Source organism: Oncorhynchus nerka, linkage group LG7 (assembly GCF_034236695.1).
Source record: "Oncorhynchus nerka isolate Pitt River linkage group LG7, Oner_Uvic_2.0, whole genome shotgun sequence".
Taxonomy (NCBI): domain Eukaryota; kingdom Metazoa; phylum Chordata; class Actinopteri; order Salmoniformes; family Salmonidae; genus Oncorhynchus; species Oncorhynchus nerka.
Window position 1 is genome coordinate 82,615,296 of NC_088402.1, and position 21,573 is coordinate 82,636,868.

The following is a 21,573-nucleotide window of genomic DNA, read 5'->3' on the forward strand; positions in this document are numbered from 1 at the left end:
GAAAGAGGTGGGGTTTCAGGTGTCTCCGGAAGGTGGTGATTGACTCCGCTGTCCTGGCGTCGTGAGGGAGTTTGTTCCACCATTGGGGGCCAGAGCAGCGAACAGTTTTGACTGGGCTGCGCGGGAACTGTACTTCCTCAGTGGTAGGGAGGCGAGCAGGCCAGAGGTGGATGAACGCAGTGCCCTTGTTTGGGTGTAGGGCCTGATCAGAGCCTGGAGGTACTGAGGTGCCGTTCCCCTCACAGCTCCGTAGGATTAAAGTATGGGGATTCTGGTGGGGGGATATAGGTAGCACACAGGAGGACATTTTTCTCTGTTGAGATAATTTCCTTTAGAATTTCTGTGTGTGTGTGCACACACTGTGCGCACACATTTATTTAATAGAGTGAGTTATGTCTGCTCTTTACCAAATTAGCATATCCCCTGACTCTCTTCCCTGTTTCACACTTGGTAGTTTGGTGGATGGGACTTCTAGCTCTCTGTAACCTAGAGGGCAACCAGTGGGTCCATCTCCTCTATACCATGTTTCTTGTAGGATGACAACGTCAGTATTTCTGATTTCTTTGAAATCCAGGTTCCTTCTCTTTAGGCCGAAGGCAGAGGACTTCAGGCCTTGGATATTCACTCTCTCTTTCTCTCTCACTCAGTTACCGTTGAGTAGAAGTGGATATAATGAAAACCTAAAACTATCTCGTAGCACTGAGAGAAGATACTTTGTGTTAATTGATGGAGGCAATAGCTATACCCTGACATATTGTAATGTAGCTTAGCCATGTGGCTCTGAAATGGCCTACTTACAGAGTGATTGGAGCCAGCTGTGGTGGGCAGAGGCCTGTTCAGACAGTCTGATTGATTACTATCACCTGGAGATACACACAGGAAGGGAAGGAACACATGCACACAAGCAGCCACGTGCACACACACACACATTAACTTATGGCCTGAATAAAAGGGACATGACTTATAAGAACTTGGAGAGAGAAATAAATAGTGGGGGAGAGAGAAATTAGGAAATTGAGCCAGAGGCATCCACAAGAAAGCAAGAGTTATGGCAACTCACATTATCATGTTCATTTCCATATCTCACTGTTAGGGTCAACCTCTAAAACCTACCATTTTTCATAGTAGAAAGGAGTCCGTTTTCATACACAGGAGGACGGAAAAGACAGGATTGAGAGATATGAGGAGGAGAGAGGACTGAGGGAGATGGAGAGAGATAGAGATCAGTGGAGGCTGCTGAAGGGAGGACGGCTCATAATAATGGCTGGAACGGAGCGACTGGAATGGCATCAAACACATGGAAAACTATTGTGTTGTGGAAAAAATGTGTTTAATGTATATGATACCGTTCCACCTATTCCGCTCCAGACATTACCACGAGCCCGTCCTCCCCAACTAAGGTGCCACCAACATCCTGCGGAGAGAGAGATAGAGGATATAAAGTTGCCACAGGGGTGGGAGAGGACAACGAAGGACATCTGGGCATCTGGTCAGACCAAGGAGATGAGTAATGTGAGAGAGCGACAGATAAGAGAGTAAGAGTATGAGAGAGAAAGAGAGAGAGATGGATGGCAGAGAGAGATAAAGAGAGTGATGAAGAGGAGGGAAAGAGTAAGGGCATCTGTTTGTGTTTAATAAAATGGCTGAAATGAAATCCACACTAACCTGTTTGATTTGGTTTCCAGGCAACTCCAGTGGCTATGCTGCAGGGGTTATGGGTCCAATCACTGATGGCCTATTGGATGATCACATAATAATATGGAGAGGTCGCAACCTTTCCATCAGGTGTATGTTCTCTTTTAAAGCTATTTTAAAGCTCTTTTAAAGTATGTTATGTGATCGAGGCTCTTTCTCTCCACAGATAATCCAGTATGTTATGTGATCAAGGCTCTTTCTTTACACAGATCATCTAGTATATTATGTGATCAAGGCTCTTTCTCTCCACAGACCATCCAGTATGTTATGTGATCAACGCTCTTTCTGTTCCTCGATAATTATATGATTGAGGCTCTTTCTCTTCCTAGATCTTACAGTATGTTATGTGACCAAGCCTATTTTCTTCCTAGATAATCCAGTATGTTAGGTGATCATAGCTCTTTCTCTTCCTAGATAATCTAGTATGTTATGCGATCAAAGCTCTTTCTCTTCCTAGATAATCCAATATGTTATGTGATCAAAGCTCTTTCTCTTCCTAGATAATCCAGTATGTTATGCGATCAAAGCTCTTTCTCTTCCTAGATAATCCAATATGTTATGTGATCAAAGCTCTTTCTCTTCCTAGATAATCCAGTATGTTTGTGATCAAAGCTCTTTCTCTTCCTAGATAATCCAGTATGTTATGTCATCAAGGCTCTTTCTCTTCCTAAATAATCCAGTACGTTATGTGATCGAGGCTCTTTCTCTTCTTAGATCATCCATTATGTTATGTGATCAAGTTTATAGATCATCCAGTAAATTATGTAATCGAGGCTCTTTCTCTTCCTAGATCAGCCGGTATGTGATCGAGTTCCCACCCCATGAGTCTCATATTGGCTCCAGCTGACCCACAGGGAGAGAGGGTTAGGGGGAGAGAGTAACGGGCGACAGAGGGTTAGGGGGAGAGCGATATGGGGCCCCAGAGGGTTAGAGGGAGAGAGGTATGGGGAGAAAGGGTTAGGGGGAGAGAGATATGGGGGAGAGAGGGTTAGGGGGAGAGAGATATGGGGAGAGAGGGTTAGGGGAGAGAGATATGGAGCCCAGAGGGTTAGAGGGAGCGAGGTATGGGGAGAGAGGGTTAGGGGGAGAGAGTAATGGGGGACAGAGTGTTAGGGGGAGAGCGATATGGGGCTCAGAGGGAGAGAGGTATGGGGAGAGAGATATGGGGAAAAGATCAAGGTAATGGGGGAGAGAGGTATAGGGGAGAGAGTAGGGACCGGGGAAAAGAGCTCAGAACAGCATTAGGGAAGAGAACAAGTGAGGTATGGAGGACAGGTGAAGGACGTGGAGGAGGTATGGAGAGAGGGGGGGGAGGTGAAGGGGGTATGGGAGAAAGGGGGAGGAGATGGAGGAGGTATGATGGAGAGGAGGAGGAGGTATGGGGGACCGGGGAAAGAGCTCAGCGAGGTATGGGGGAGATGGAGGGAGATGTGGTGGAGGTATGGAAGGGAGAAAGAGGGGGCCGGGGGAAAGAGCTTAGAGCAGGGAGCACGGACCAGCATTAGGGGAGATGATGAGAGAGGTGTGGAGGAGAGAAAGATAGAGGAGAGATGAAGGAGAGAGGGGGCCGGGGAAAGAGCTTAGAGCAGGGAGCACGGACCAGCATTAGGGGAGATGATGAGAGAGGTGTGGAGGAGAGAAAGATAGAGGAGAGATGAAGGAGAGAGGGGGCCGGGGGAAAGAGCTTAGAGCAGGGAGCACGGACCAGCATTAGGGGAGATGATGAGAGAGGTATGGAGGAGAGAAAGATAGAGGAGAGATGAAGGAGAGAGGGGGCCGGGGGAAAGAGCTTAGAGCAGGGAGCACGGACCAGCATTAGGGGAGATGATGAGAGAGGTGTGGAGGAGAGAAAGATAGAGGAGAGATGAAGGAGAGAGGAGACAGGGGAAAGAGCTGGGGAAGCACAAGGCATTTATTAAGAGCTTGATGGAGAACATGAGGAACATGTTGGTGTGAACAGAGGGGGTGAGAGAGAGAGAGGGAATTGAGCACACATACGCACACTCATACATAAGCAAATTGAGTGTGGTAAAAGAGTGTTTGAGCAAATTGGCCTGGAGAGGGTGTACTCAGAAACATTGATTTTAAACAATACACAAACAAAAGAGAGAAAGAGATGTGTACACGCCAACTTCAGGGTCTCTGCGGACCAAACAACTGATGGAGACAGAGGGAGTCAAAGAGACAGAAAGCCAAAATAGTCCGAAGCCAAAATACACTGGAGGGTAATTCCCAGCACTCTTCACACACCATACATCACTCATCAAGCTCCTTTGTCGCTCCACTCCCTACGTACATTCAATTCTTACATGAAATCTCTTTATAAACACACTGTTTGATATTCAGTATATAAATGATAAATCACAGGGAACAACTCATCACTTTCCCACAGAAACTAAACAGTTGGGGAATTAACCAACAGTGACATTGAGATTATTAAATGGACAGCAGAGGTCAGTGGGTTTCTGTCCGTTCTGACCGTCGGGGAATAGAAAGACCAAAGGGTTTGATCAGTATCTCTGGCCCAGTACACACTCAGGTTGTACAACTGATGTAGCCTACAGCACATTTCACATAACCGTTGTGATTACAGCTGATGTTTTTGTGATACAACGAAGAGTTTGCCTGCGCAAAAAAATCTGTAATCATTTTTGTGAGGAGGAGATGAAGGATCCAGAGGGGCAGAGTGACCTTGATGGTTTAGACAGTACCTGAGTGTAGGGGTCAGGGGTCACTATGATTTCATTTAGTTGAAATGCACATTGATCAATATTTCTGTTAATGTGCAAGATATAGCAGCCTGAAAACTGTCATCTGTAATCCCTGATGCGGTGTGAAGTCTATTACTTGTTTCCCAATTCGACCCCTAGACCCTATCCCTTATCCTCCCGTTGACCTATGCCCTTGGGTCGACCCCTAGACCTTATCCTCCCGTTGACCTATGCCCTTGGGTCGACCCGTAGACCCTATCCGTTATCCTCCCGTTGACCTATGCCCTTGGGTTGACCCCTAGACCCTACAGTACGTTCTATGCCCTTGGGTTGACCCCTAGACCCTACAGTAAGTCCTATCCCTTGGGTTGACCCCTAGACCCTACAGTACGTCCTACACCCTTGGGTTGACCCCTAGACCCTACAGTACGTCCTACACCCTTGGGTTGACCCCTAGACCCCACAGTAAGTCCTATCCCTTGGGTTGACCCCTAGACCCTACAGTAAGTCCTATCCCTTGGGTTGACCCCTAGACCGTACAGTACGTCCTATCCCTTAGGTTGACCCCAAGACCCTACAGTAAGTCCTATCCCTTGTGTTGACCCCTAGACCCTACAGTAAGTCCTATCCCTTGGGTTGACCCCTAGACCCTACAGTAAGTCCTATGCATTTTTCTATTATTTCTATTTTTCTCTCAGCATTGTTGGGAAGGATCCGTAAGCAAACATTTCACTGTTAGTCTACACCCATTTTTAACGATGAATGTGACGAACACAATTTGATCTGAGAGGACATGACAAATCCATATTGTCATGTTGATACCCATCATATCCTCTCAGATCTCCACAAGGGCATAGGGGATTGTGGTTGATTTGAGACAGAGCAACATTTATCAATGCCTCGTCTTCTTCTTTGTGTGTATGTATTTTTGTGCGTGCATGTGCGTGCTTGTCTTTGTGTGTGTATCCTGAACGATTAGCGAACTAGAACATCATGTTCTAAAAATGTGGTTTACCCCATGCCTTGTCTTGACGAAGACTTCCTTTTCATACTTTTTCTGCACCTTAAAAGTGTTTCAAGCCTGTTTTGTTTCCTAAGCCCAAACAGCTCATTACAGTGTAAGAGTCACAGTGATTACACTGTCATTTTCCTGGTCAAAGAGTTAATAATGGGATGCACATGTTGTTGGAGCAGTGTACTAAAGACATTTCAAGAACGGGAGACTAAATTGCCTTTTCTGACCAGAAATCCCATTGCCAGCCTGACCAGCCCAAATCTAAAAACCCAATCTTACCTAACATTAACCAAAACCCTTTCCATAACCTCATTTTAACCAACTCAGAAATTAAAATATCAGTTTGCACATCAGCCAAGACCCTTTGTTTACCTCATTAGAACATACATTATCCAAGAGCATGACACATGTACAACATCCTGTGTTGATGCTGCCATCTAGTGAGACAATGTCGAACTGCAACAGGCTTCTCCTTGTCCTGTATAAACATGTAAAACACATACCTACAGTAACATATGACAGTTTGAACAAATTCTAAATAAAAGTTTCATTAAACAATGGTCAGATCCTTAAAACTATATAAAGTATAAAAGTAATAGAACTCTCAAAACGGTTTATCCCTGGGAGAATGAAACTAATCCGAGTTAGAATTCAGTTTATTGTTATCAGTTTCTTAGAGACTCAATCACAGACAGGACATCTCACTGGCACAGGTAGAATGGGCTTTTCATCTGTTAATAAAGAATTTGCGTTTGGATGTGACCATAAATATAGACAGACGCATGGTTTTTGAAATTTCAACATTTATGGCAAGCACTTTTCTTGGAGCATATAGTTTATCCTTGCACACATTTTTGACAAGTACATGATGTACATCACTGATTCTATAAAAATAACAGTAGTATTGTTTATCCATCCACATGCATGAGAAAACAGCAGTGCACATTCCAAGCTATTGTGGGTAAAATAACTTATGATAAATCTACTCATTCTGTTGATTAGTTAACATTGTCCTGGGTCCTTATTCTCAACATTTTTCCTAAAGTGTGCCCTTGTACACACACCAGCTAATGCTTCCAACAATCCAACGCTTTTAAATTCATGGGTGGGCATGTGGAGAATAGAGGCACAGCCGTTGAGTGAAAAATCAGTGGGGGTTAGGGTTGTGTTGTATCAAACACACTAACAAAAGGCTTCACAGTACGATTCAAACCTTGTCTGTCTGACTGTCTATTCACAGGCTCCACAATGGAGGCTGCTGTCTGAGCAGCACAGCAGACACGTACAGTACAGTGAACTGACTTTGGTTCATTTAATCCAGCCATCTGTAATCACACTTAGGCTGCTGTCACAACCTGTCATCACACACCTACAATCATTCAATCAGCCCAAGTCACCCTTCTTCGCCCCCCCCTGTGTGTCTTCTCATCCAAGTCTAGTCTCTCCCCCGTTCATTTCCTTATTAATATTTTCATTCCTCCGTCCATCTATTCTGGTCCCCTCTCACTTTCTGTCAGTCCAATTGGCCTGATCTAAACAGGCTTTTCCCTTTTCCACCCAATCCCTCCTTTCTTCTGCTGTGGTGGAGGGTGGGAAGAGGTGACTGAGGAGGTGGAGGGAGGGAGGGATTTTCGAGAGAGAAGCTCCTTGAAGACAGAGTTCATCTGGCGGCAGACCTCCTATGAAATGAATAAAGGCAGGAGGGGGACAAAGATGAAGGGAAGAGGGAAGAGGGGACAAAGATGAATGGAAGAGTAGAGGGAATGAGGGAAGAGGGGACAAAGATGAAGGGAAGAGAAGAGGGAGAAGGGGACAATGATGAAGAGAAGAGGACAGAGACGTTTTTCTTGAGTGGACTCCCTCTAGAGTGGCAGCTTACATCTTATTAGTGTACGGTTAGTGAGTTCAATAGTGAGAACAGTAATTGCTACATCTGCTGCTGGTAAATTAGATAAATTGTTTAAATATGAGTTTAATGAAAAACATGTCAGACCTCGTCAACCTGAACTGTTATATCTTCACTGGACGACAGGTCCTGGGCTCTGTGAAAAACAGAGATTTCAAGTCAAACGCTTTGGTTTATTTAGATCACTACAATTTATGACAATGAAAGCTAAAAAACGACTAGCATAACAAGTCAATATACCCTGTGAATAGCAGAGTAGATGTTACTATCTAAGTCACAGTTCCAGTATGGGTTAAAGACTTGGTGGTACACGGTACTTCAGTAATAGGTGAAATGTGTCCTAATTACAGTGTAATTACACTAACATGTATTGTAGTTTACTGTAATAACTCATGGTTAAACTGTAATAACACGCAACTGGTGGTAATATCAGGCTGTAATTACAGAGGTGAAACAAATGCTTGTAACCATGCTTGTTAGAAATGGGCAAGTTCTCCACTAAATGCACCAATTTAGTGTTGTTTCTTCTCATCCGATCCAGTAACAACTGTCACGAGGTTGTAATCTCTCCTGGATAGAACTAATCTGGGTGTCCGAGATTAGAAATGTTGGAGGCTCAATAGGCTCTAACTACCTACCTGTGAATGCACACTCTTTAAAATGACTGTGTATGTTGCCTATTATGACAACCTGAACCTCCTTACCATCCAAGTGGGAGGATAAACCCACTAGAACACTGAAATTACTAGGTGTTAAAATGAATGAATGAAGTGCATAGTGAGGGGTACTCAAATGGAGTGCACAGTGAGGGGTACTCAAATGAAGTGCACAGTGAGGGGTACTCAAATGAAGTGCATAGTGAGGGGTACTCAAATGGAGTGCATAGTGAGGGGTACTTCAAATGGAGTGCATAGTGAGGGGTACTTCAAATGGAGTGCATAGTGAGGGGTACTCAAATGGAGTGCATAGTGAGGGGTACTCAAATGGAGTGCATAGTGAGGGGTACTCAAATGGAGTGCATAGTGAGGGGTACTCAAATGGAGTGTATAGTGAGGGGTACTCAAATGGAGTGTATAGTGAGGGGTACTCAAATGGAGTGTATAGTGAGGGGTACTCAAATGGAGTGTATAGTGAGGGGTACTCAAATGGAGTGTATAGTGAGGGTGTACTCAAATGGAGTGTAAATAGTGAGGGGTACTCAAATGGAGTGTATAGTGAGGGGTACTCAAATGGAGTGTATAGTGAGGGGTACTCAAATGGAGTGTATAGTGAGGGGCACTCAAATGGAGTGTATAGTGAGGGGTACTCAAATGGAGTGTATAGTGAGGGGTACTCAAATGGAGTGTATAGTGAGGGGTACTCAAATGGAGTGTATAGTGAGGGGTACTCAAATTAAGTGCATAGTGAGGGGTACTCAAATTAAGAAGTGTATAGTGAGGGGTACTCAAATGAAGTGTATAGTGAGGGGTACTTACTTGTAAGGAATGTGTACCTACATAGTACGTTACCATATACTTACTTTCTACTCATTACCAACTGACAACAAAAGATGGGCTTCTACTTTAGTTAACTTTATGCCTTACATTCCTTACAAAATAAGGACTTTTATTGTTGGATTAATAATTGGATTAACTTAGAGTAAATAAAGATATGGGCCTACTCAATAAATTAAATCTAATTTTATTGGTCTCGTACACATACTTTGCAGATGTTATTTTGGGTGTAGTGAAATGCTCCTAGCTCCAACAGTGCAGTAACACATAACAATACATGCAAATCCAAAAATGTTAAAGATATGAAGAAATATAGAAATATTACAAAGAGTAATGTCAGGAATATAAATATATATGTACTGCATATGATGGTGTGTATAGACATTATGGACAGTGTATGAATAGAAAAAGGTGTGTACAATCCAGTTGCAGCTGGTTCTACAAAAAAAACTGAAAACTCAGAAACATGTTTTGTACCACACGAGGAGGTTCCTCGCCATCCTAGCTGCCGCACATCAAGGATTTCCCAGCGTCTTTGTAGGAACTAGTCCTTTCTATGCGACGCGGCCACATGTAGAAGTCACACGGTGCAACCAAACCAAAGAGCTAAACACATGCAAAAATGCTCTCTCACTCCATACAAAACATGGATTTCTCTTTCTGAATTTATATTTTTTTGTAGAACCACCTGCAACTGGAAACAGATATTTATTTCTAAGAAAACTTAGTACACAGAATCAAGAATGAAGATAGTATCACCAAGAACAGGTTAGTTGAAAAAAAAAAAACAATGGTGGTGGTTTGTATGGGGTTTCCCTGTAAGGCCCAGTAATGGACACCAACATATTTGGGTTACAGAGCATTCGGGAAGTATTTAGACATCTTGACTTTTTCCACAATTTGTTACAATACAGCCTTATTCTAAAATGGATTAAATCGTCCCCCCGTATCATTCTACACACAATACCCCATAATGACAGAGAAAAATGACAACTTTTGCAGCGATTTCAGCCTCGGGTCTTCTTAGGTAGGACGCTACAAGCTTGGCACACTTGTATTTGGGGAGTTTCTCCCATTGTTCTCTGCAGAACCTCTCAAGGTCTTTGCAAGTTAGATGGGGAGCATCGCTACACAGCTATTTTCAGGTCTCTCCAGAGATGTTCAACGGGGTTCAAGTCCTGGCTCTGGCTGGGCCACTCAAGGACATTCAGAGACTTGTCCCGAAGCCACTCCTGCATCGTCTTGGATGTGTGCTTAGGGTCGTTGTCCTGTTGGAAGGTGAACCTTCGCCCCAGTTTGAGGGTCCTGAGCGCTTGGAGCAGGTTTTAATCAAGGATCTCTCTGTACTTCGCTCCGTTTATCTTTCCCTCAGTCCTGACTAGTCTCCCAGTCCCTGCCGCTGAAAAACATCCCCACAGCATGATGCTGCCACAACCATGCTTCACCGTAGTGATGGTGCCAGGTTTCCTCCAGACGTGACACTTGGCATTCAAGCCAAGTTCAACCCTGGTTTCATCAGACCCGGAGAATCTTGTTTTTCATGGTCAGAGTCCTTTAGGTGCCTTTTGGCAAACTCCAAGCAGGCTGTCATGTGCCTTTTATTGAGGAGTGGCTTCCGTCTGGCCACTCTACCATAAAGGCCTGATTGTTGGAGTGCTGCAGAGATGGTTGTCCTTCTGGAAGGTTCTCCAATCTCAACAGAGGAACTCTGGAGCTCTGTCAGAGTGACCATCAGGTTCTTAGTGAACTCCCTGACCTGATCAATGCTGCAGAAATGTTTGGGTACCCTTCCCCAGATCTGTGCCTGGACACAATCCGGTCTCGGAGCTCTATTGACAATTCCTTCGACCTCATGGCTTGGTTTTAGCTCTGACATGCACTGTCAACTCTGGGACCTTATATAGACAGGTGTGCTTTTCCAAATCATGTCCAATCAATTGAATTTACCACAGGTGGACTCCAATCAAGTTGTAGAAACATCTCAAGGATGGATCAATGGAAACAGGATGCACCGGAGCTCAATTTCAAGTCTCATAAAAAAGGGTCTGAATACTTGTGTAAACAAGGTATCCATTTTTAATAAATTAACAAACATTTTAAAAAAACTGTTTTTGCTTTGTCATTATGGGGTATTGTGTGTAGATTGGGGGAATCTAATTATTTAAAATAATTATTTAATCAATTTAAAATAAAGCTGTAAAGTAACAACATTTGGAAAAAGTCAACGGGTCTGAATACTTTGCGAATGCACTGTACATCACATTAGCTGGCCTACAATCTGTTGCTAGTAGAGAGGAAGAATGTATGATAATTTAGCAAAGACACTGTACAATTAGCCTGCTAGCTAGCTATCAACACAGACCATCTTCCAATATCTCTGCTGTCATCAGTAACCTGTTTCTATCAATTAGGGTTTAGGCTATAGGTAGGTATGTTGTGTTATCCAGTTGTTGTGTTATCCAGCTAGCATTATACTAATAATGGTGTTTGCTAACACTAATAAGCTAGCTAGTGTTTACATTGAAAAGAAGCTACTAATAATGGTGAATGCTAACACTAATAAGCTAGCTAGCTAACGTAAACTCACCCCATTCCGTACAAATGTGCGCAACCGCAACATTCAAACGAGGCTACAAAGAAAACTAAATGGGACTGTAGCGACTGTGTTGACTTCAAAATCGGGGGTGTGAACTAGGTTTCTATTCAAGCGATGATCGACATGGTAATGGCTCTATAGTATTGGAGAAAAGTTTTTTTTTTAAACGGACCCTCCGTTACATCTTGACGTGTCATGCCGTAACGTACAGCACGCAAAAAGCAACTATTTCTGTCTTACAATCTCTCCACCGGGTGTAGCACTCATCCTTTAAAAACAAGACATGGACAGTGACGGGGGTAAGGGGGGGGAAACCTAGTCATTTTTTGCGTCATCATTGCATGCGATCATCATTCTCAAAGCCGCTGTTTACTTCTAAGATCACTTTAGCACTGCCATAAAAACCCCATTCAAATTCGACACAAACCTTCAAATAGGTATGTAATGACACATTATATAAACTCTTTATAGTGTTTTATTTACATTTTAGAGGCGATAAGGTGATAAGTTGGACAGATCAAGTGGAAAAAAAGCCATTTTCCCCACATGACATCTCTCCTTCTCACTATCACGCATTAGTTTCGCTTCCCCACCCGCCATTTTTAAAAAGACCTGACGGGGCTCATTGCCTGCTTGAATTATGCAGAAATGGGCAGCGTTTATGTCATGTAATGGATTCTGTTGGAAAGGGGAGAAATGGTGCTTTACAATGGTATTGACATTACAGTTGATCTGGAAGTATTAGTATTTGGGGTGCTAAAATAAGGGCAATTGTACGGACCAAGGCGATGTACGAGTTCACGTTAGTGTTTACATTGAAAATAAGCTACTAATAGGTGTGTTGACACAAGTAACTAATGTTAATATCCTGGGTGTGTCTCACGTAATACCCTTTCTTTGGGTTCCGTACGGATACCCTGAGAACAAGGTTCAGGGAAGATAAGACCATTGAGCTCAGCTAGCTAGCTAGCTAAAGTTATCTGTCAAGGCATGGAAAGTATATTCTGTATGTTAACAAAGTTTGCTAGCTAGCCTATTTATTTTATTCTTATTTTCAATGACAGCCTAGGAATACTGGGTTAACTGCCTTGTCAAGGGGCAGAACGACAGATGTTTTACCTTGTCAGCTCAGGGATTCAATCTTGCAACCTTTCAGTTACTAGTCCAACGCTCTAACCACTAGGCTCCCTGCCGCCCGAGTTGGTAGGCCTACCAAAAATGGCAGCTAATGTTTGCCAGCTAGCTAGCCAACAATAGGCTAGCTAGTTAACTACCTATACTAAATTGTCCAGTGTAACGGGTGTGAAACGGCTAGCTTAGTTAGCGGTGGTGCGCGCTTAATAGCGTTTCAATCGGTGACGTCACTTGCTCTGAGACCTTGAAGTAGTAGTTCCCCTTGCTCTGCAAGGGCTGCAGGTTTTGTGGAGCGATGGGTAACGATGCTTCGTGGGTGACTGTTGTTGATGTGTGCAGAGGGTCCCTGGTTTGTGCCCGGGTATGGGCGAGGGGATGGTCTAAAGTTATACTGTTACATTGATGCCGTGACCCGGATCACTGGTTGCTGCGGAAAAGGAGGAAGGTCAAAAGGGGGGTGAGTGTAACGGGTGTGAAACGGCTAGCTTAGTTAGCGGTGGTGCGCGCTTAATAGCGTTTCAATCGGTGACGTCACTTGCTCTGAGACCTTGAAGTAGTAGTTCCCCATGCTCTGCAAGGGCAGCGGCTTTTGTGGAACGATGCTTCGTGGGTGACTGTTGTTGACGTGTGCAGAGGGTCCCTGGTTCGCGCCCGAGTATGGGCGAGGGGACGGTCTAAAGTTATACTGTTACACCAGCACAATTTATGTATCCAAAAAAGCAAAACAAATGGCATTGGAAACCTACCTTATCTCTCCTTTGTGGACGTTTTTGTCTCCTCCACAACAATTTATTTATTTTGCGGAAATCATCTTATGCACATAACCTTCTACTTGATCTGGGTTCTTCGCACACTGCCAGTATGAGTTTGAAGTCGTTATTTCGAGCACGTTGTGGAGATCTTGATGTGATGCCTTAATTTCTAGAATAAATAAATAAGTGCTCCCACCCAAAAGAAAATTCTTCAACCGTAACAAAAAAAACCTTGCTAGGTTACATGATGAAATAAGAGGTTGACCATTTTAAGTGAATTTATAAACCATTATTCAACCAAGAACGCTCACAATTTGTCAAGCACTGACTGACCATCTCACAATTTGTCAAGCACTGACTGACCATCTCACAATTTGTCAAGCACTGACTGACCATCTCACAATTTGGCAAGCACTGACTGACCATCTCACAATTTGGCAAGCACTGACTGACCATCTCACAATTTGGCAAGCACTGACTGACCATCTCACAATTTGGCAAGCACTGACTGACCATCTCACAATTTGGCAAGCACTGACTGACCATCTCACAATTTGGCAAGCACTGACTGACCATCTCACAATTTGGCAAGCACTGACTGACCATCTCACAATTTGGCAAGCACTGACTGACCATCTCACAATTTGGCAAGCACTGACTGACCATCTCACAATTTGGCAAGCACTGACTGACCATCTCACAATTTGGCAAGCACTGACTGACCATCTCACAATTTGGCAAGCACTGACTGACCATCTCACAATTTGGCAAGCACTGACTGACCATCTCACAATTTGGCAAGCACTGACTGACCATCTCACAATTTGGCAAGCACTGACTGACCATCTCACAATTTGGCAAGCACTGACTGACCATCTCACAATTTTAGCCGTCATTTATTTATTCATGTGTTAAAGATGTTTGATTGACGCTTAACAAAGTAATTCACCCATTGCCAAGCCCGGTCGTCCTTAGCTACTGTTGCTATCCAGGTCAAATGCACTGTTAAATGTTATAACAATTTAAACACATTTTGGATGTAAACCCCTTATTTTTGCCATGACACTGATAAGCTTCCATGCATTTCAAACAAAAGCTGGACCTGGGCATCAGACTCCAGAGCCCTTTACAGCAAAGTGGTTTGTTTTCAATTGGCTACCACTTCTAACATGGTTAGCGCAGGCTGAAAAATGGTGCGTTGGGATGCTATCGGAAACAAACATGGTAACAAGAATTCATTGTTACAATTACCACCAGTTGCATGTTGTTAGTACAGGGTACTATGAATTATTACGATAAATTACAATACTTGTTACAGTGTAATTACTTATTTAATAAGGACCATTTAAAATGAAGTGTTACCGAAGTATCTTTGATGGTACTTACTCTTTGCTTATGTATCCGGGGGAGAGGGGCCATCCCTGTGGGGTTATGGGGGACTGTAAGGTGAACTTTCCTCCAGGGGTCACAGTGCCCCCTACTGGGGGCTGTCTTGAACTGCAGCTGCTGTTGGCTCGAGATCGCTCCCCCTTTGACTCGGGCTCTGGATCAAGAGTTATTACATTTATTTGACTGAGACAATGCACATCAATCAACATTTCTGTAAATGTGTCAGATTTAGCCAGCTGGATAGTTTCCATCCATAGTTGAAAAATGTTTCTCATAAAGCATAGATGGGACAAACAATATCTCAAGAGTCAAATGATTGATTCTAAAAACACACAACGATGAAGATAACAGGGTCCCCTTTTACCTTCTTTACTGTGGTGTTCTGAATCCCCTTCTCCCTCCTCACTGCAAAATAAACACAGACCATCACCATCATGTGTGTGTGTGTCTATATCGCTGTCCATCTATCCGCGTGTTGTCTCTCACCAGTCGTCTTGCTGCAGCGTCATGCATTTCTCATACATTGGTCCCTGTAGCTCGGCCAGGCTTGGGAAGATGCTCTCGTGCTGCAAGATGATGCTCTTCACCAGGGAGTTGATCTGAGGCTGCAAGGTAACGACATCATCATCCTGCGCCCCTCGTAGCAGACTGGGGCCGAAGCACACAGCCAGGTTATAGGGCTGCATCATGTTCTCATCGCTGTACTGAGACACACTGGGGGGGGGGAATAAAAACAAAATAATCAGAGCTGAAATTTGACAGTTTACTGCTGGACTCAGACACGGCCTGGTCAAAAGTAGTGCACTATATCGGGAACAGGGTGCTATTTGGGACGCAACCTAACTTTGTTTTAGGAAAGAAAACATCTGGTTCTCTCGGAGGTTCCTTGACTTCCTCTTCTCTGAACAGACAGCTTTCTGGTAAGTTTATGGTTAGTTCCCCTTGACAATGACATGGACAAATCACTTGACTTGGACATACAGTGCAGTATATGTTCCCCAAACCAAAGTGTTTGAGCAGAGATACTCACTGATGGAGGAATGCAAAGAGGTATCTCATGACGGTGCTGACAGGTGGTGGATAGGAGGAGATGACTGATTTGAGTTTAGCTGCTCTCTCCGTCTCGTTGTCAATCTCTGGAAGGGTACAACAAAGAAAGAGATGAAAAGGAAAAGCATTTGAAAACCTACACAATATACACATACACATGCACAGACTTACGTGCGTACTCCAGGAGCTGAGCGGTGCTGTCCTGAGGAAAGAGAGGGTTTTCCAGGGTTCTAAAGTAGAGTTTCAATACTCCTGCTACCGAGTCCAAGTCACACCTGCTGTCTGCCACAGGGTCCTCTCCTGCAGGGAACGCCCAGGGCACACTGCCCACCATTATTAATGATCAACACTACAACACAGGACTATGGCTTCACTAGATAGATACCAGACATGGGTTCAAATAGTACTTGATTTGTTTTCTTTCAAATACTTTGTGTGTTCAATTGAGCCTGCCTGGGTTTGCATTTTTGGGGCTATAACATTGGTTCCATTGTGCCAGGCCAGCTAAATCAAAAAAAAGTTTATTCATCCCATACACAGGATACAGCAGGTATAAACGGTGCAGAGGAACGCTTACTTGCAAGTTCTCCTCAACAGTTCAGTATTAATATCAATAATAATTAAAAGTCAAATCAAAAATAAGTTTAAAAAAAAATGCATAGTAATAACTGGTTGTGGTAGAATATGTACACAATATAATAAAGTATTTGAAAAAGAAGAGCAACTTGTTGAACCCAGTTCTGCACTAGATGAAGCTAGAGCAGCAGACAGGAGACAGCTGACAGGAGGCAGGAGACAGCAGGCAGGAGACAGGGACAACAGACCAGGACAGCAGTCTGGACAGCACACCGGGAGAGCAGACAGAAGACAAAAACAGGAGACAGGGACAACAGACAGGGACAGCAAACAGCAAACAGGAGGCAGGGACAGCAGGCAGAAGACAGGGACAGCAGACCAGGACAGCACACCGGGAGAGCAGACAGAAGACGAAAACAGGAGACAGGGACAGCAGGCAGAAGACAGGGACAGCAGACCAGGACAGCACACCGGGAGAGCAGACAGAAGACGAAAACAGGAGACAGGGACAGCAGGCAGGAGACAGGGACAACAGGCAGGGACAACAGGCAGGAGACAGGGACAACAGGCAGGAGACAGGGACAACAGGCAGAGACAACAGGCAGGAGACAGGGACAACAGGCAGGAGACAGGGACAACAGGCAGGAGACAACAGGCACAGGCAGGAGACAGGGACAACAGGTAGGAGACAGGGACAACAGGCAGGAGACAGGGACAACAGGCAGGAGACAGGGACAACAGGCAGGGACATCAGGCAGGAGACAGGGACAACAGGCAGGAGACAGGGACAACAGGCAGGAGACAGGGACAACAGGCAGAGACAACAGGCAGGAGACAGGGACAACAGGCAGGAGACAGGGACAACAGGCAGAGACAACAGGCACAGGCAGGAGACAGGGACAACAGGTAGGAGACAGGGACAACAGGCAGGAGACAGGGACAACAGGCAGGAGACAGGGACAACAGGCAGGAGACAGGGACAACAGGCAGGAGACAGGGACAACAGGCAGGAGACAGGGACAACAGGCAGGAGACAGGGACATCAGGCAGGAGACAGGGACAACAGGCAGGAGACAGGGACAACAGGCAGGAGACAGGGACAACAGGCAGGAGACAGGGACAACAGGCAGGAGACAGGGACAACAGGCAGGAGACAGGGACAACAGGTATGAGACAGGGACAACAGGTATGAGACAGGACAACAGGTAGGAGACAGTGACAACAGGTAGGAGACAGGGACAACAGGCAGGGACAACAGGCAGGAGACAGGGACAACAGGTAGGAGACAGGGACAACAGGCAGGAGACAGGGACAACAGGTAGGAGACAGGGACAACAGGCAGGAGACAGGGACAACAGGTAGGAGACAGGGACAACAGGTAGGAGACAGGGACAACAGGCAGGAGACACGGACAACAGGTAGGAGACAGGGACAACAGGTAGGAGACAGGGACAGTAGACCGGAGACAGTGACAGAAGACATGGGACAGCAGAACGGAGACAGCAGAACAGAACAGAGACAGCAGACCAGAGATAAAGAGGTGACAGGGACAGCAGACTGGGACAGCAGACAGGAAACAGCAGACAGAGAGAGCAGACAGCAGACAGGACTACCTCGCTCAAAGGCATCTCTCAGACTGTTGACCTTCCCCTGAGACCCTGGTACTCTGAAGATACCCTCATGGTGGAGACCTACAGTATGGGATGGATTGACATGAAGACATTGACAAATACACAGTACATTTGTTGTTTGTAATGTACACTACAGTGCAACAGCAGAGCGTCTTGTTCCAGGTGCAGGTTCTGGCCGGAACATGTTCCACACAGTATCAGAATGGATATGTATCAAGCTAAGATGATAAGGTATGTTCTGCTGGGCTGTTTCAATGCCTCACCGTTAAGGTTGATGAAGCGAATGCAGCTTTCCACCACTATAGGTATCTCCTGTCCTGATGCCTGTATGAAGGAGAGCATGTCTCCGGTGAAGAGTTTGTGGGTGTACTGGACACTGGGTTGACTCTTACTCCTCACACGCAATAACTTCCTGGAGGGGGTGGAGACACCTCTAGTCAGATGAGTATAGCACAGTGCACTAAACTGTTATGTCACTCGTATGAGGCAGTTATAAAGGCCTTACAGAAGACTGTAACTGTACCTGGTCTGATGACCATTGGTTGGTTCATCTAGGAAGGGAAGAAGAAGCAATGATTAAGATAATAACAGCTATATTATAGAAAATACATGGCCACAATGACACTTGGGTTGTAATCGAGCCTGCCTCTTTGTGAACGAGTGGAATCGTGAACAGTGGTTTGTTCGTTATGTTCGTCTGCCTCTTTGTGAACGAGTGGAATCATGAACAGTGGTTTGTTCGTTATGTTCGTCTGCCTCTTTGTGAACGAGTGGAATCATGAACAGTGGTTTGTTCGTTATGTTCGTCTGCCTCTTTGTGAACGAGTGGAATCATGAACAGTGGTTTGTTCGTTATGTTCGTCTGCCTCTTTGTGAACGAGTGGAATCATGAACAGTGGTTTGTTCGTTATGTTCGTCTGCCTCTTTGTGAACGAGTGGAATCATGAACAGTGGTTTGTTCGTTATGTTCGCCGGCCTCTTTGTGAACGAGTGGAATCGTGAACAGTGGTTTGTTCGTTATGTTCGCCGGCCTCTTTGTGAACGAGTGGAATCATGAACAGTGGTTTGTTCGTTATGTTCGTCTGCCTCTTTGTGAACGAGTGGAATCATGAACAGTGGTTTGTTCGTTATGTTCGTCTGCCTCTTTGTGAACGAGTGGAATCATGAACAGTGGTTTGTTCGTTATGTTCGTCTGCCTCTTTGTGAACGAGTGGAATCATGAACAGTGGTTTGTTCGTTATGTTCGCCGGCCTCTTTGTGAACGAGTGGAATCGTGAACAGTGGTTTGTTCGTTATGTTCGCCGGCCTCTTTGTGAACGAGTGGAATCATGAACAGTGGTTTGTTCGTTATGTTCGTCTGCCTCTTTGTGAACGAGTGGAATCATTTACAGTGGTTTGTTCGTTATGTTCGTCTGCCTCTTTGTGAACGAGTGGAATCGTGAACAGTGGTTTGTTCGTTATGTTCGTCTGCCTCTTTGTGAACGAGTGGAATCATGAACAGTGGTTTGTTCGTTATGTTCGCCTGCCTCTTTGTGAACGAGTGGTATCATGAACAGTGGTTTGTTCGTTATGTTCGCCTGCCTCTTTGTGAACGAGTGGAATCATGAACAGTGGTTTGTTCGTTATGTTCCCCTGCCTCTTTGGGAATGAGTGGAATCATAAACAGTGGTTTGCTCGTTATGTTCGTCTGCCTCCCCTGGATTTGCCTTTTTAGCAGCACATTCACCCCCCTCTCAAATGGCTATCTCCGCCCTCTCGGTGAACAGGATGAGAGCCTGAGACGTGACACGAACTAGCCCAGCTCTGAGTCGGCTCCGGACTCAACTAGTCTACTAGACACGCTGCTGACAGTGTGTTTGCAAAAGGCAATTTTTAAAACATCCCACGACGCCTGCCATGTCTACAGACATCCCCCAAACAAACAAAGAAACGACTCGGAGAATGACCCCCTTCCAGACCTTACTAAAACTCCAAGCCTGGGTACTGCCCTGATGGGGCTAGAAGTCATGTTGAACAGTTGTGTTTATTACAGAAGTAGTTAGTGCTGTACCTTTCTCAACCGCCACTTTAAGCAGATCATGTTTCGCCTGTAGTTTAGATACCAGAGAGCTTTTACAGAGATACTCCTTCATGTTCTGAGGGAAGATATAAAACACAACTCTTCATGATGATGAAAATGTTCATCATCATCATCTACTTGTATTTCATTCTCATCATTAATATCATTAACACCATCATCACCACTATTATAGTGAACTACTGTTGGCCTGACCCTTATGTGTAGGTCAGTGTAATAATGACTCACAGCACAGTAGAGTGTCTCGGTCTCCTGCAGGTTGGCTCTCCGTCTGGCCAGACTGGGTCTGCTACTGCTGCTGGCCAGGCTCTCACTGCTTCCCCCCTGACCTTGGCTCTGAGACAGGAACTGGAGATGGACCTGGGAGCCCTGGGTCTGGTTGCTGGAGGGTGGAGGATCCAGGTCATCATCACTGATACCTTCTAGCAGGGCAGAGCGGGCCGTCTGGAGCTTCTTACCTGCCTGGGAGGATGGAGTGTCAACTTAATCCAATCAATTTTATTCCAATATGAGTGTTGATGAAAAAAGGCTTTATAAATGTGATTGATTGGACTGGACTGTACCTCCTCTGTTTCCTGAGTGAACCCGGTGAGCTTTGACTGCAGCTGTTGGAACCTGGTCTCCATCTCACACCTAATCTCCTGTTCTGCACTCACCTCACACACCTAACAGGGACAGACAGAGGGACAGGCACAGGGACAGACAGACACAGGGACAGATGAGAATCAGGTGATATCGGACAGGTGGAAGCAAAGACACATGACATCCAGGTACACAACCCACACGTTCTTAAACATAGTTACAGAAAATAAAAGCACACAGACACTCCCCACCCCACATGACAGCACTCCACCCCACATGACAGCACTCCACCCCACATGACAGCACTCCACCCCACATGACAGCACTCCACCCCACATGACAGCACTCCACCCCACATGACAGCACTCCACCCCACGCAGCTGGTAGTGGTCTACCTGGTCTCCATCGCGTGGCTGGTAGTGGAAGCGGAGGGGTAGACAGAAGGTGTTGGTGTGAGTCTGTAGCAGGTAGTCTCTGTCCTGAATCTGGTCCAGTCCAGACACAGCAGTGTGGAGCTGCTGCAGCCCTCCACTCAGGTTCTGCTGGGCCCGGGAGCGGCTGGACAGGTAGGAGCGTAGCACACGGGACAGAGAAAGGTGGTAGCCAATGTCTGAACACTGAGGGAGAGATGAAACTGTTGCATGTGTTGTACCGTATTGATTCTGTTCAAACCATGTTATGTGAACACTGTAAAGGGGTTGTACTGTATTGATTCTGTTCCAACCATATTATGTGAACACTGTAAAGGGGTTGTACTGTATTGATTCTGTTCCAACCATATTATGTGAACACTAAAGGGGTTGTACTGTATTGATTCTGTTCCAACCATATTATGTGAACACTAAAGGGGTTGTACTGTATTGATTCTGTTCCAACCATGTTATGTGAACACTGTAAAGGGGTTGTACAGTATTGATTATGTTCCAACCATGTTATGTGAACACTGTAAAGGGGTTGTACAGTATT

The 21,573-nt window shown here is 45.1% G+C and overlaps 1 protein-coding gene across 6 annotated transcripts in view; it reads right to left on the reverse strand.

Moving 5' to 3' along the window:
• Nucleotides 1–6,207: 6,207 nt before the first annotated feature.
• LOC115132511 (rho GTPase-activating protein 4-like) overlaps nucleotides 6,208–21,573 on the reverse strand; it is a 42,905-nt gene continuing 27,539 nt past the window's right edge. For all 6 annotated transcript variants that reach the window (XM_065020879.1, XM_065020875.1, XM_065020876.1 and 3 more), the window contains 14 exons: nucleotides 21,003–21,224; nucleotides 20,589–20,690; nucleotides 20,254–20,487; nucleotides 19,999–20,083; nucleotides 18,472–18,499; nucleotides 18,212–18,360; nucleotides 17,931–18,008; nucleotides 15,913–16,041; nucleotides 15,722–15,827; nucleotides 15,178–15,405; nucleotides 15,056–15,096; nucleotides 14,689–14,845; nucleotides 7,415–7,463; nucleotides 6,208–7,100 (listed from right to left, as the gene is read on the reverse strand). In XM_065020879.1, coding sequence (XP_064876951.1) covers nucleotides 6,954–7,100; nucleotides 7,415–7,463; nucleotides 14,689–14,845; nucleotides 15,056–15,096; nucleotides 15,178–15,405; nucleotides 15,722–15,827; nucleotides 15,913–16,041; nucleotides 17,931–18,008; nucleotides 18,212–18,360; nucleotides 18,472–18,499; nucleotides 19,999–20,083; nucleotides 20,254–20,487; nucleotides 20,589–20,690; nucleotides 21,003–21,224 — 1,755 coding nt within the window. In that variant the 3' untranslated portion in view covers nucleotides 6,208–6,953. The remainder of the gene's footprint in view (nucleotides 7,101–7,414; nucleotides 7,464–14,688; nucleotides 14,846–15,055; nucleotides 15,097–15,177; nucleotides 15,406–15,721; nucleotides 15,828–15,912; nucleotides 16,042–17,930; nucleotides 18,009–18,211; nucleotides 18,361–18,471; nucleotides 18,500–19,998; nucleotides 20,084–20,253; nucleotides 20,488–20,588; nucleotides 20,691–21,002; nucleotides 21,225–21,573) is intronic.